Raw genomic sequence first — 16,069 nt, 5'->3', positions numbered from 1 at the left:
CTTACAAAGATGGATATTACACAGAGAATCTGGTTTGTGTTGTCTTTGGGATTTTTAACTACAGAAAAAGATTTGATCGTAAAAGCTGTTGAGTTAAACAAATATGTAAATTTTAAAGGTACCTTGACTTCAAAATTTGGATATAAGGATATGTTGCTTTGGAAAAGAGTCTCTGCTTTTGTTTCCACAGAAAGCCAGAGGCTATGGATTTGTTCCAGATTAAGATACATCAGGTTTGATCAGCCAAGACCACCTGAAAGGTCTCCAATGACACCATGGCCCAGATGATCCAACATCCAAAATGGTTTTAAGGCAACTGGCTCAGAGGTATACCCTCACAGACTACTCCATAATCCTAAAATTTTCTTTATGTCCCCATAAGATACAGCGCCCCCCTCCAGCAGGAAGTAGTAAGAGAAACTACGCCCAATTTCCCAAAATTATCAAGCTGGCTTTGGAGATGGAATTGGCTCACTCCTTCTCTAAACCCAGAAATATTGCTAAAAGAAAAGGTTAAGAGATTTTTATGTCCCAAATCAGAAGAGCCCTCTGATGTGGGACAGAAAAAAAACCCAGTATTTTTATTTAAAGCAGGTTGATTATAAATGAGATCTCTTTCTAAAGAAGAAAAGGGGATATGATATAGATATAATAGGATGAAAGGGTAGATTAAGGAACTTACTTCTAAAGAGCAACAACTTGTTTAAAATGTTTTACATTGGTATAGATATTAGTCTATTGATACAAACAAAGTTAATTTTGTTATACTGTGTGTATATTTCTACTCGTGTTTAAGGAATTATATTTGTATAGCTCATTTTAAATTATAATGGATAATTAAAAATAGATGAATAATTAGTCATCTAGGATAATCATACTCATAGCCATGTTAGTTAAGTCTTCTAGGTATACATAGAGATATTTCAGATAGATAGGCAATCTTCAAATACTTCAAAGACCTACAGAATATGGCATTTAAAATATTTTTAAAATTTAGACTTTCTGGACAGTGAGACATGTCTGCTCCTAGCAACACTGATTTACTTCAGAGAGGAGGATGGGCATTGAAGACACTTCATATCTTATCTTCACCTTGGCAAAAATAGCCATTTGGGCAAGAAACTGTTCTTGCCTGGACTGCTTGATCGACTGGACATGCAGGACCCATAGAAAGGTGACCACTAAACTTTGCTTGACAAAATGGTCCTTCAGGTTCCTGTTTCACAGAGGAAACTGCCAGACATTCTACAGGACACTGAGAAAATTGACTGAGAGACTCTAGCCCTGTGGGCTGAAGACAAATGCCCCAACTTTACAAAGGAACATTAGGTGACTGTCCAGGCTGCCAGCTGTCTCTGTCTACTCTGCAAGACTCCTGAAAGTTGCTTGCATCCTTCTCCTGGTTCTCAGGTAATATTATATCCTTCTGAGGTCTTTGATGTGGTTGAAGAATAGATAGTTATAATTTCCTCAGTTATGATAAAAGATAAAGTTATATATAAAAGCTTAGACTCACAAATATAAGATAGATAGGATATCTTCTTTAATATTGTAACTGTAATTCTTGCTAGATAATTGTTTTGTTATATGTAATTGTACTATGTAAAAGTTAAAAACCTTCCTTTTTACAAAAACAAAAAGAAAAGGGGAAGTACTGTGGATATCACTCTGTATAAATAAAATGCTGTTTGGCCAGTGGCCAGGCAGGAAGTATAGGAGGGACAAGAGAGAAGAGAATTCTGGGAAGTAGAAGGTTGGGGAGAGACACTGCCAGCCGCCGCCATGACAAGCAACATGTAAAGACACCGGTAAGCCACAAGCCATGTGGCAAAGTATAGACTAACAGAAATGGGTTAATTTAAGATAGAAGAAGTAGATAACAAGAAGCCTGCCACAGCCATACAGTTTGTAAACAATATAAGTTTCTGTGTGTTTACTTGGTTGGGTCTGCGCATCTATGGGCCTGGCGGGTGAGAGAGATTTGTCCTGACTGTGGGCCAGGCAGGAAAACTCTAACTACATATCTGTATAGACCTCAGGGGAGGACAGCAAGTATGTACTATCCTTTTCCACGTTAACTCCTGTGAGACAGGGTCGCTTTCTGAACCAGGCTAACTTTCTGAACTTGACTTGCTAATAGCAGCTAGCAAGCCCCAACAATTTCCCTGTTTCTGCCCTCCACATTGGTGAGGTTACAGGTATGTGTGTAGCCACACATGGCTTTTATGTGGGTACTAGGGGCTGGGACTAGTGCTCTCACTAACGGAGCCATCCTCCCCAGCCTCACCAACCACTTTCCATTGGATTTGAGGACCATGCCCCAGGAAGGAATGATCAAAAGCCTATGGCTTAGGAGGTCATAAGCCCTAGTGGGGAAGCTATTTTGCTAAATAGAACACGTTTTTGCACATAAGATTAGTACTGCCACCAGCTTTGGTCAGAGATGCTTCTTTTTCTGCAGGGTGTGACAGTAACTGCAGGCCAGTAACTTGTCTTTTTCTTTCTTTCTTTCCTTCTTTCTTTTCTTTTCTTTTCTTTTCTTTTTTTTTTTTGGTTTTTCGAGACAGGGTTTCTCTGTGTAGCTTTGGAGGCTGTCCTGGAACTCACTCTGTAGCCCAGGCTGGCCTTGAACTCACAGAGATCCACCTGCCTCTGCCTCCCGGGTGCTGGGATTAAAGGCATGCACCACCACTGCCCGGCGTAACTTGTCAATGATGCTGAGAAAACATCTGCTGAATGTTTGGCCTCAAATGGGATCTTTACTCTCACCCTTCTCAAGGCTCAGGGAGTGTCATGGAAGAGGGAAAGGACCAGAGGAAGGGCTGAAGTGCTAAGGGTGATGGTTTCTGGGCATGGCACGGCTACTGCACTCTTGAGCTCATAACACTGTCAGAGGGCCTGTTTATGCTCTTATAAATAAACCCTTACCGAAGGCTTGGGAAGAAATTCTAATTAAACTTATCAGTCACCGATAAACAATCAAACAAACAAGGTCACCGAAAGGGCTCGTGGGTAAAGGCGCTTGCTGTGTGAGCCTGGTGACCGGAGTTCAATACCCAGATCCCATGCAAAAGTGGGAGAAAAGCCGGGCGGTGGTGGCGCACGCCTGTAATCCCAGCGCTCGGGAGACAGAGGCAGGAGGATTGCTGTGAGTTCGAGGCCAGCCTGGTATACTGAGTGAGTTCCAGGAAAGGCGCAAAGCTGCACAGAGAAACCCTGTCTTGAAAAACCAAAAAAAAAAAAAAAAAAAAAAAAAAAAGGGAGAAAAGACTCCACAAGGTTCTTCTCTTATCGCACACGATACTGCACACGCATCCCCACATCATGCACATGGACACGAGAATGAGAGGTAGAAATTTCAAAACTGAAACAACAAAACTAAAACAAAAGATGACTTTTGCAAGCTATGTCTACAAAACAAATTATAGCAAGTGCTGCCCCGCCTCCCAAACCACTTATGGAGAGAGGATGTGCACTGCCCCATGTCCCAGGAGAAGTCACTTTACTGCTAGAGAGTATGTTCCTTAATGCCCCTACGAGAGGGTGGACTTTTACCCTCTCGAGCAGCGGAGTGCTTGCCCAGCCTACGGGAGCCTTAGGAGTTGACCCAGCACACACATTTTATGTAACAAACTCCGTGTCCATACACACCCACAGACACATGTCCACATCAATTAGATCCTGTTTATTTTGAGACAAAGTCTTGCTGTGTAGCTTAGGCTGGCCTCAAATGTGCCATCCTCCTGCTTTTATTGCCTAAGTCTGAGGATGGCAGGTGAATGCCACCATACCTAGTTAAATTGGTAACACAGGGAAGGGGGGGGAGTTTTCTCTTAAAATGTGTATGTGTGCTTTGTCTGTGCATATGTACATGCACCTCACATGTGTCTGGTGCCTGGGGAGGCTAGGCAGGGTGGCAGATCCCCTGGAACTAGAGTTATGGATGGTTTGAAGCCACTATGCCGGTGCTGAGACTCGAACTCAGGTCCTCTACGAGACCAGCAGGTGCTCTTAATAGCTGAGCCATCTCTCCAGCTGCTGGCTTACACTTTTGAATGTGGATATCAAGAGGAGTTTGGGTGGTGACCTGGATAGTTTCTGTCAAATTGACACAAGTCAGAGTCACCTGGGAAGGTGAACCTCAGTTGAGAAAATGCCTCCGTCAGATTGCCTGTAGGTAAGTCTATAGGGCATTTTATTTATTAAAGATTGACATGGGAAGGTCCAGCCCACTGTGGGTGGGTCCCACCTCTGTTCAGGTGGTTCTGGGCTGTATAAGCAGGCTGAGCAAGCCATGGAGAGCAAGCCAGTAAGCAATGTTTCTCCATGTCTCTGCTTCGGTCCCATCCCAGGTTCCTGCCCTGAGCTCCTGCCTCCGGCTTCCCAGGATGCTGGATGTAACCTTTCCCCCCATGCTGTTTTTGGTCACGGTGTTTCATCACAACGAGAGAGACCCTAAGCAATACAGGTGGTAAATCCAAATACCACCCAAATTTCTGCTCTGGTCCTGATTCGGACTGTGAGAACCTGGGAGGTGAGGGAAACACGTGTACCTAAATGAATCATCACAAAATGGTACTGAGTCTCACTGACTGTGACTCCCTTTGCTGCTGTTTTTGTAGAACTGGAATTGACCCCAGGGCCTCAACGCTCAGCCACAGCTACACCCCCAATCTGCACTTCAAAATGCTTTAGTTTTTCATGCCCATTGCTAGAGTGGAGCTCTTGTGAATAAGATGCTCAGTACTCTTGTAAAAGAGGCCCAAAGTGGCCAGGTGCTGGTGGCTCACACCTTTAATCTTAGCACTGGGAGGCAGAGCCAGGTAATCTCTGAGTTCGAGGCCAGCCTGGTCTACAGAGTGAGTTCCAGGACAGCCAGTGCTACACAGAGAAACCCTGTCTCACAGGCACACTCTACCTATGTGAGGAAACAGTAAGAAGTCTCCATCTGTAAGCCTTTAGATCTACAGGAACCTGCTGAGCTTTGATTCTGGGTGTCCAGCGCACTCACACCCCACCTCTCACCATGGGAAGCACAGTGCTGTTCATGTACACGGGCACAGCGCACTCACACCCCACCTCTCACCGTGGGAAGCACAGTGCTGTTCATGTACACGGGCACAGTGCACTCACAGCCCACCTCTCACCGGGGGAAGCACAGTTCTGCTGTTCATGTACACGGGCACAGCGCACTCACTTGTTCGAAGGCTGGGGAAGCAGTGGTAGTGCTGGCTGCAGGTGCCACTGGACGGCAGTGCTAATGTCTACACTGCCAGCCCTCTTCATGTCCAGTTTTTGTACTGTATTTTTATGAATGAGGCAGCCTCTTCATTGATCATCAGGATGGCCCTTCCTTACCGCTCTAGTCCCAGTTTAAAAGCCACTTCTGCAGGGCAGACCTCCCAACAAGCTAGGGGTGCTAAGGGGTAATGTCTGCAGTCCACATGGGCTGTCACCGGTGGGTGTCATACTTGTGCTCCACAGGGAGGACATCCCCTTGTCTCACCTTCAGCTGGCCACTGTCCTTATGCTTGTGAACCCACTACATCTAGACTCCCCAAATTTTTAAGGGAAGCAAAACAAACAAACAAAAACCGAAAAAAACCCACATGAAACTCTCTGGATGCTGAGCTACAGCAGTGAACATGTAACATGAAAGTACAGAGCAGATGGGGAGGCAATGGTCTGAGCTTCCTGGTGGAGTGTGCGATTCTACACAAGGAGACCTTAGGCGACAAGGGACCAAAGGCCTGCAGGGACTGAGCCATGGGCAACTCAAGAAAGTTTCAATAAGAAGGGGCAGGTAGGTATAAAAGCCCTAAGGCTGGACACCAGCCTGCACATTCAAGAAACAGCAGGTCTGTGAGTGTGGGGCAGGGAGCCCCAGGAAAGGCACCGGGGAGCCTTAGCAGCAAGTGAGCACACAGGCCTCCAGGAGGAGAAGGCCTTTGCCTTCACTCAGGGTAAGCCAAGGGTTTGGAACACAGTACTCAGGTGATCAGATCCCCGTGGTGAGAAAAGATTACAGGAAACAAAGGTAGAGTCAAAGGAGGAAGGGAGGGAGGGAGAGAAGGAGGGAGGGAGGGAGGGAGAGAAGGAGGGAGAGGGAGAGAAGGAGGGAGGGAAGGAAGGGAGAGAAGGAGGGAGGGAGGGAGAGGGAGAGGGAGAGGGAGAGAGAGACAGACAGACAGAGAGACAGAGAGAGATAGTTAGTTACACAGGCTGGCAACCTCAGCATTCCCAAAGCTGAGGTCAGCATGGACCAGTGGAGCACACCTTTAATCCTAGCACAGGGAGGCAGAGGCAGGCGGATCTCTGAGTTCAAGGCCAGCCTGGTCTCTACAAAGTGAGTTCTGGGATAGCCAGGACTACACAGAGAAACCCCGTCTTAAAACACCCGCTCCCCCCGTCTCACACACAAAAGAAGACAACCACAGCTGCAAAGCTATCCTGGGCTACACAGTGAGAGCATGTCTTCATTTCCCTTCCCAAACTCAGAGCGATGGGCAGCCTAAACTAGAGGCACGGGAGTGGGAGAAGCAGCTGGAGCTGCCTGAAGGTGGCAGTGACAGATGGGGTGTGGATTTGAGAACAAGGGGGGACCCTGGCTGACTGCAAGTCTCCTGACCTCAACTACTGAGACAGAAAACATGGGAGCATGGAAGAAACCCCAGCTTGCAGTGACTGTGAAGATTTTCGGGGTCACTTGGGCAACCCTGGGAGGATTCTGAGGAAGCAGCTAGAGACCAGTCTTGTGTTCGGATCTAGGCTGTCAAGTGGGAACAACCTGGAATCAGACCACAATTCTGTTAGCCACAGGCTATCTGTGCTCATGTGAGTATCCGTTCCTTTCTGAGCCTCAGCTTTTTCATCTATCAAACATGAGGACAGCAGTCGAGTCGGTGTGAGGACCTTGAAATGTCATGTGCATAACTCACTCAAAAACCAATCACCGAGCAGCATTTATTCAATACCTACTATATGTCTACCCAGTCCTAAGTCTATGAGATCAGGAAGAGAGCAACCAGATGGAGACTACAGGGTTCAAACCTCACCTTACCCCATCCAGGTGCTGACCAGGCCCAACCCTGCTTAGCTTCTTCCCAGCTCATGTGAGGTCAGGTGCATTCAGAACGGCAAGGCTGTGAGCCAGATTTCATTGTATAGCATGAGACTGGAACCGTGGCTACTGTGATTTCATGAAGAAGCATGAATTTCGAAGTCAGAGAATCTGAGAGCGAGGTTTAACCAATCCCAGTTGAATTTAACGGAGTGAAAAGACCTACAAGGGTGAGGACAGCCATTTCCCAGTCACAGTGCTGCTGGGAGAGGTCACAGTCAGTAGTCAAGCAAGCTTGCCGAGGCAACCCAAGTCAGTGAACCTTTAAAATTTTCGTGTGTGTGTGTGTGTGTGTGTGTGTGTGTGTGTGTGTGTGTGTGTGTGTGTGTGTGTGTGTGTGTGTGTGTGTGTGTGTGATGAAACTTGCATATAGGATTTTTAAGCACTAGAGCTTGAACTGAGGACTTCACATGTGCTGGGCAGGTAGGTGATCTTCCACTGGGCTCCAGCCTCAGCCCTGACATAGGATGATTACTGTTTCTGTTTTCCAGCAAAGGAAACAGAGTCACTGTGATGGTTACTGTTGCTTGCCAACTTGACAGAATCCAGAATCACCTGGGAGGAGGGCCTCTGGACTTACCTGTGGGGGATGGTTGTGATTAAGCTAATTAAGGCAGGAAGACCTGCCTACTGTGGGTGACACCATTCCCCGGGCTACTATACAAAGTGGAGGAAGTGAGCTGAGTACCAGCAAGCATGCATTTCCATTCTCTGCCTGTGTTGCTCCCGCAACCTCTTGTCACTGTGACTTCTCTGCCATGACTGGCTGTAACCTGGGACTGTGAGTTAAATAAACTCTTCGTACTCTAAGTCCCTCCCACCCCCCAGTATCGTATCACAGCAACAGGAAAGGAGATGAGACAGTCATACAGAGTCTATGTGTGTCTGGTGGTCACACAGAGGTGGCAGTATTGGGGATTCGGAGCCAGAGCTGGTCTCTAGATCCTGTACCGTTAACTACTGTGGAATATGGCTTTCTCTGGCGTGCTCAGCATGCTACTACTAACCCCCTCAGAGATTGCCATCTCGGCGTTGATCTCAGTACACCTTCCTACAAGTGCACGTGTATCTCAGCACTTCTCGACACAAAGCTTCAGGCTGTTGTTACCAACTAATTTGTCACTCAGCTACCACTTGCAGTTGGGCCAAGAGTTGAATCCAAGTTGTTTACCAGGAAGGAGTCTAAGATTTCTCAGCTCTTACCCTGACCACGTCTTGTGGTGCTAGAGATGAAACCCAGGGTCTTAAACATGCCAGGCAAGCATTCTACCACCAACTAAACCCCTTCTCAAGGATTAGCTGGGTTTTGTTTATTTGTTTGTTTGAGATAGGGTCTCTCTACAGCTCAACAGCTCTGGATGTCCTGAAACTCACTATGTGACCAGGCTGGCCTTGAACTCACAGAGATCTGCCTTCCTCTGTTAGCCCCCCTCCCCAAGTGCCACCAAGGCCAGCTAGGATACAATTGTTATCACACTGTAAGTCTTTGTCTTTTAACAGAAAGTTAAACCATTCATGATTGTTGTAACTCTGAGTATGGACCTGAATCTAATCATATGATTAGTTTGTTTCTTTCTCTTTACTTTCCCTTTATTTTTTTTATGTACCTTGACCTTCCTCTCTACTTTAGTGGTCTAGACTGGGGTATCCAATTTTTTGATATCTGACATAGTGGTGGTCTACAAAGGCAGTAGGCCACACTCACAGCTATCTTGGGTTATGTGAGGCTCAAGGGCCATAGGTTAGACAAAACTGGTCTAGAACCTTTTGAATTTATTTATTTTTTACTTTTAAGTATGTGTGTACCCATGGGTAGGTGTGTGCATGAGAGTGCAGGGACCTAGTGCCAATGGAGGCCAGCAATGTTGGATACCTCTGAAGCTGGAGTTACAGGCAGTCGCGAGCTGCCCAACATGGGTGCTGGGAACTGAACTTAGGTCCTCTGCAAGAGCAGTACACAATTTCAACCTCTGAGCCATCTCTCCAGCCCTCAGGAATCTTTTCCTTTTATTTTAATTCTCCCAGAGAAAAGCCCTCTTAGTTTTGGTACTGAGAATTGAACCCAGGGCCTTTATAGTACTCTACCACTGAGCTGATATCTCCAGCTCCATTTAAACATTTAGTATAAGTTTAGGCTTGCATCTTCTATCTACTTTCAGAGTCAATGAACACATATTCTTGTTCTTCGAGGCGAAGCAATGGGCAACTACAGATTCCTGGCCCATACTTTCTCCAGAAGCAATGTGGGTTGAAGAACTCACTAGACCCAGTGTGTGTGTGTGTGTGTGTGTGTGTGTGTGTGTGTGTGTGTGTGAGAGAGAGAGAGAGAGAGAGAGAGAGAGAGAGAGAGAGAGAGAGAGAAAGAGAGTTCTGATTCTTAGGGCTGATGTATGTTATGCCTGGCTGACTGGGCCAGGGAAAATACTATAATACTCTGGAACCTTCTGCTGGGCCCCCTTTCTCACCTTTAGCCTCTGGACAATGTCCCTGATGTCCTCCTCAGAGCCCTCTGCAGCCTGCAGGAAGATGTGGTCCCCTCGGCCGTAGAATATTTTCAGTGTGGAGGAGTCTGGGGTCCAGCCAATGACGTCCCCACAGTAGCAGTTGAACACCACCTCCTTGGTACGCAGGTCCAGGAGCACTACAAACTCATTGGAAATCCCCAAAATGCAGTCGATCTCCACTCCCTGGGCATAGTCCTGAGCTGCCACACGCCAGGCAATGGCCCCAGCACTGTGCTGCTCCGCTCCTGCCCTGGCCTTCGTCTTCTCCTTCTTCTTGGAGGTCAGGGAGATGAGGGTGAACTTGCCGGAGGAGTCAATGGGGGTGTTGGAGACACAGCTTTCAGCTAGGTCCTTAAGGTACTCCTGACGGGTTCTGGTGGCCATCGTGTGGAATTTGTCAGATTTGTGTGCAGCGTTCTCAGCATTAATTACCTTGGCTAGCAAAAAGTCTCTGAAGACATCAGACTTTCGGAATGTCGTTCCATTAGGGATGGGGGGGCCAAAAGGAGGAGCGTCTTTGGATCGGGTCACAGCCATGCTAAAGAGGAGAAACCATTTAGAGATGGAAAAAAATACAACTCTTCAAAACCAATAGGATATATTGTAAATCCAGCACTTGGAAGGCAGAGGAAAAAGGATCAGGAGTTCAAGGTCAGTTTGGGCTATGTAAGATTCTGTCTCTTGTCAGGGTGACAACAAGCCGGGCAAGGCCAGCCTGGTCTACATAGTGACTTCCAGGACAGCCTGGGCTACACAGGGAAACCCTGTCTTGAAAAACAAAACAAAACAATACAAAAAGACTGTCTCTAACCAACAAAACTCTCTCTAGAAAAGAAAATATAAAATCAAAAGTAAGATCTTCTCTCCCTCCCTCCTGTCTGCTGTACTGGGAATGGAACCTGTGTAGCGAGGCAAACGCTCAACTACTGAGCTATACCCTAGTCCTGGAGTTTCTCTGTTATGAATGGAAGTATATATCCGATCAGTAAGTTGCTAGTTAGACTGGAAAGTTGAAGAAAAAGTCCTACAGCATATATATGTATATAACATGTTATCTATATTCCCTACACACACGCATACAGTGCTGGGGTCAGACTCAGGGCCCACACATGCTAAACAACCGATTTACCACTGAACTGTACTCTCAGTCACTCTTGGTTTTCTGAGAGTCTCAGTATGAAGCTCAGGTTGGCCCTGAACTTGAGACACCCCATCTCAACTTCCTGAGTGCTGGGATCACAGCCACCACCCCTGGTTCCTGATTTCATTTAGTTATATAAACTATGTGCTAGGTTACAGTTTAGGGAAAAAACAAACAAACACCTTTCTTTCCTCTCTACTGTCAAAGTCAGATACAAGCTTATCGTCTTTTCTGCAGCCTGGTCATAGGATTTGATTTGGTCAGTGCCTCTTGAGTGAGGGCTTGAACTGCATGAGTGTAGGAGGGGACTGACAGACCTATACCTCTTTTTTTTGTTTTGTTTTGTTGTTTTGAGACAGGGTTTCTCTGTGTAGCCCTGGCTGTCCTGGCCTTGAATGCAGAGATCTGTCTGCCTCTGCCTCCTGAGTGTGGGGATTAAAGGCGTGAGCCACCGCTGCCTGGCAAGGGACCTACACTTCTACTCTTTCGCTGCAATGGGATGGATAGACCCCCAGGATAGCCCACTGGTCCCAGGAGGATGGAGAAATTCTGGTACAGGCTTGGACTCTAGCTGACTCTAAGCTTGACTTGTTACACACCATCAGTGGAGGACTATCTTGCTGTGGAATAATCCTTCTGTACACAGTGAATTTGTATTACTCTCATTGGTAATGAAGAACTGACTGGCGTATAGCTGGGCAGGAAGAGACTGGGTGAGAGAGTCAGACAAGGAGGATGCTGGGAAGCAGGAAGGCAGAGTCTAGAGTATTGAACAGATGCAGAGAGAAGCAAGATGGGCATGCTGTACTGAGAAAAGGTACCAAGCCATAGGTCAAAGCACAGATAAGAAATATGGGTTAATTTAAAATGTAAGAGTTAGCTAGTAACAAGCCTAAGCTATTGGCCGAGCATTTGTAATTAATATAAGCCTCAGTGTGTTTATCTGGGAGCTGCTGGCGGGACAGAAACTTCTGTTTACACTATCTGGCTGGATGTGGAGCGTGTAGATGGACTTTAGTTCTTTTAAATACTTACTTGACACTAATATATTTTGCAAATCACCTCAACAAAGATTATTTTGGAAATCTGGAGCTAATGTGGTGGCACATGCCTGTAATCCCCTAACTCAGGAGGTAGAGGAAGGAGGATCAGGAATTCCAGGTTGTCCTCTGCTATGCAGCATGTTCGGGGCCAGCCTGGGACTCAAGAGACCCTGTCTCAAAAGCATAAATAAGTAGACTACAGATTAAACAATACCCTGTGTAATCCAAACACAGTACAATGCTTGTTGGCATTTGGCCGACCTCCTCAGCACCCTCCCCTGTCCTGACAGGGAGATGGTGTAACATTTACCCATCTGTTTGACAAGAGTTTCCTGGATGCCCCTATTGGCTTTGTGGATACAGCGCTTCCTATCTTTCCACAGCTGCTGACTGAACATACAAATGAACAGACACTGATGAAGACAGAGAAGGGTCGTCAGGATGGCCAGGGGTGGGGAGGGAGTGGATGGGGGATCCCAACATGACACGGGGACACACTAGACAGAAGTAACAGCATGTGGGGCAGCCCCAGTGGGAAAGGGTACATGCAGAAGGAGTCAGAGCCCAGGCAGCAAGGAGGAAGACACTGGGAAGGTCCCGCAGGGGAGGGCCACACCTGGCCCTGGAGGTGTCCCACAAGCTCAGGCTTCTAAGGGGGCTGATGGTAGGAGGAAAGATGCTGGGGTGCACCTTGTGCTGCCTAATGATGTGATGGGAGGCCCCCTACATTGTGTCACTCCATGTACTGTACTGCCTGTTGACATCAGGGTGTAAGCACCCTCTACAATGCCCGTGCAATGGGGAAACCATCCAAGGTCACACGTCTCAGAGTGTGTCCCAGTTGGTAAGTAGTGGACAACTATATTCACTTTTCTCCTTTCCTTCCCTGCCAGGCTACGATAGTGGCAAGGGCTGAGGGCTGTGGCTCTTGATGCCGAGGTGGCCCTCTCCCAATGCCAAACTCTCACCAGCTTCTAGAAACTGTTTGTGTCAAGCCTGGGGCAGGCAGTGCTGGCTCCTTGCTGTTCCTTGTCTGGATGCTTCATTTCCCACTAGTCCCCTAAGCCACCCACACTCTGTGAGTCTCTCATCTAAATCCTTGGTGGGCAGTGGCAGCAGCAGCTTCTGCCTCTTGCTGGGTCCTCGACAGAAAGAGGTACATCTGCAAAGATCACTGTGGCTGCCTGATGTGGCACTGAGCAAGGGTGGAGAGACCCAAAGATAAGTCTTCTCCTGCCTTCCATCTCCACCATTCTCTGTACAGTGTGCCTCTACGTAGAAGGGCCACATGCATACCCCCTGGGCTCAATGGATTCTCCAGCCCAAAGACAGGAAGATGATTTCCTCCAATAAGCAATGGTATGTGTGACCACAGAGGGTAGTGCCAGTGTGCCAGCCAGGTTAGCCAGGATTGCTGCTGCAACTCTACTGGAGCAGCTGATACACAAAAGAAGAGCCTTGCAATTTCCCTCGGTACTCAACTGCTCAGTGACAGGCTGGCTTTCCTCATGGTTCTGACTCATGGTTTTAAGTCATAAAACTGTAAGCGGCTGAAGGTTCTGGTCCCTCACTTTTAGCCAGTAGGGCTGGGCTTGTTTATAAGCACAGGCTCAGGGAAGATGCTGGTGGCCATGAAGAAATGTCAAAAGATGAGAACTCATTGCACAACCAGATGTGTGGCCACCAGGCCTCTGATTCGCTAGTGCTCAGCAGGAGCTTCTAGAACATGTGCAATTACTAATTCAACAATGGTTCTGTCAGTGCCTATAGAGTGCGGGACAGGACATTTTATTGCCAGCCTTTTAAAGTCTTCTGATATATTAGCCAGGCATGGTGGCGCATGGCTGTAATCCCAGCACTTGGGAGGTGGAGGGAGGAGAATCAGGAGTCCAAGACCATCTTTGAATACACAGAGAGTCTGAAGTTAGCCTGGGTGACATGATGCCCATATATGCACGTACACACGAAATTCAATGAGGTGAGGAGGGAGGGCAGGGCAGGCTGGCCTCAGGATTCTTCCCACAATTGGGGAAGAGTAGGTCTCCCCAGAGAGTGGGTACCTTCGAGCTGGTAAGGGACAGCTGTGGTTGTATTGCTAACATTTTCTTTCTTTAAAAATAAAGAAAAGAGGGAACACTGAAGCAAGGAAGGCAAAATGCTAACATCTGTTAAATCTGCTGGCGGGCACATGGGTGTCTGTTCCATTATTTTCTGCACTCTTCAGAATGTTTAAAATATTGCATAATAAAAGTCTTTTTAAATTAAATTGTAAAAAACAGGAAAGGGCTGTGCATCAGGAAGAAGTCACCCTGGAGACCAAGCCTGAGCTTGCCTGAAGAAGTGGGAGGTGGGGGCAGGCTCTTGGGACTACAAGGCAGGAGAGGAAGGCATAGAGAGGAGGAAGGGCACGGGCTTAGTGGCATACCCCTAGAACCCCAGCACGCAGGTAGCTGAAGCAGGAGGATCACATGTTTGAGGCCAGCTTGGGATATGTAGTTGAGCTGCAGGTTAGCCTGAGCTATATAGCCAAGCTTTGCCTCAGAAAGGCCAAGGGCATGTCTGGGGCTATAGTGCACTGGTACAGCACTTCCCTAGCCTGAGGGAAGCCCTATGTCCAACCGCCAGAAGACACACACATGTACGCCCAAACAACCAACTCACTGTGCCCCCAAACACCGAAGAAATTTTGAGTTACGGGTGCTTTGACATATTAAGTTGGACATGGTGGCTCGTGTTTATAATCCCAGTACTTGGGAAGCTGAGGCAGGTGGCTCACTATGGGTTTGAGGCCAGCCTGGACTAGTGAAACTGTCTCAAAATCAATACAAAACAAGGCCCAGAAATAAACAAAACAAGGGCTTAGTGGTAAAGTGCTTGCCTAGCATGTACAAGTCCCTGCATTTGGTCCCCTATCCTGTGCCATTCTCCAACCACAGTGCGGAGAAGTGAGGAGGAAGGGGAGAAGGGCCGCCTCCACCCTCCTGCCAACCTCGGAGGCACAAGCAGACTGCTTCCTCTTCCCAGGCGTGTGTGAACGCCTGTCTCTGTCGCCAGGGATACCTTTCAGGTGCTCAGAAACAGCCAATTGTTAAGCCCTGGACTCATTTAAGCCATCTCAGTCCACAGAGCTAAGGAGCCAGCCAGCATCCGGTAGCTGCTGTAGGACGCTCCTTGGGCCGGGGGAGTGACTGATGGTGCTGGTCCCTGGCAGCCACCGGGCAATGAATCCGGCATAGTTCACATCAGCTACAGCTGCATGCTGAAACCAAATTAGTAAATGCTTCTGGCTCCACTGAGGCCGCCAGTGCACACAGGCAGGGGTCCTCGCCCTCCCACATCCACGGCAGCCATTTCCTAGACAGCTACATACCTGATGCCGGCTGCAGTGACTCCGGCAGGCGCCAGCAAACAACCCCAAATGTCCATCCTTGGAGGACGGCGGGAAACTGTCACCCAGTGGAATGTCTGGTAGTCATACGAAAGGAAAAGCATGCCATGTTCTGGTATGCGAAGACCTTTAAGACTGCTGAGTGGAAGCCTCTAGGCTATACAGCAGAGGCTCTTAGCCAGCCAGCACTTGTACTGAAACATGGAAGACGATTTACATGGACTCATGACACAGAAGCAACAGCCTCTGTGAGGCTGGCTGGGCAGGTCTGACTCAGCTGCAGGCTCTTCTTTGCATTTTATACCATGCTCAAACAATGGGAAACAGTACGCCTGCTTTGGTCCCTCGTTTGCAGGGACAAGCTGACGGCCTGGGCCTGGGTTGCGAGGTGGGGTGCTTTCGAGGATCCAGCTCTGTCCTGCTCCTAGTCTCAAGCCCCCTTTGTCTTTGGGGGACAGCCACGTACTTGGGGAAGCCCTGATGTTAGAGAGGGCCCAGAACAGGCTTGGGACCTAGGTTACATGTCTATGTGTGAATTACAACCCCCGAGTCAACATGCTTGTCATCCTAACATTCAGGGGCTGAGGCAGGATGATTAAGAGTCTGAAGGAAGCCTGGGCTATACAAAGAGACTTTGTCCCTAAAACCTTCCTAAACCTACTTCTCAACTCTACCTTACAAGCAGGGCCACTTATACAGGTGGTCCTGGGGAGCTACCACCCCAGCTTCTCCCAGGTCTGCTCTTGGGCCTCTCTGTTCTTATGCCCAGGTGCCAGCCCAGGTATTTAGCTCCCAAAGTGGCATGGGACTCCAACCTGGCCGGAGGGCCTCCATAGAGCTTCTGGGCAAGGCTCAGCAACGTGTGCTCACTCT

The 16,069-nt window shown here is 47.9% G+C and overlaps 1 protein-coding gene across 3 annotated transcripts in view; it reads right to left on the bottom strand.

Moving 5' to 3' along the window:
- Sipa1l3 (signal induced proliferation associated 1 like 3) overlaps window positions 1-16,069 on the bottom strand; it is a 207,223-nt gene that overhangs the window by 53,848 nt on the left and 137,306 nt on the right. For all 3 annotated transcript variants that reach the window (XM_036187739.1, XM_036187759.1, XM_036187749.1), the window contains one exon: window positions 9,586-10,162. In XM_036187739.1, the coding sequence (XP_036043632.1) occupies window positions 9,586-10,162 (577 nt within the window). The remainder of the gene's footprint in view (window positions 1-9,585; window positions 10,163-16,069) is intronic.

The sequence above is a fragment of the Onychomys torridus genome, chromosome 1 (assembly GCF_903995425.1).
Source record: "Onychomys torridus chromosome 1, mOncTor1.1, whole genome shotgun sequence".
NCBI classification, from domain to species: Eukaryota; Metazoa; Chordata; class Mammalia; order Rodentia; family Cricetidae; genus Onychomys; species Onychomys torridus.
The sequence above is the reverse complement of the archived record's forward strand: the minus strand, read 5'-3'. Positions and strand labels throughout refer to the sequence as shown.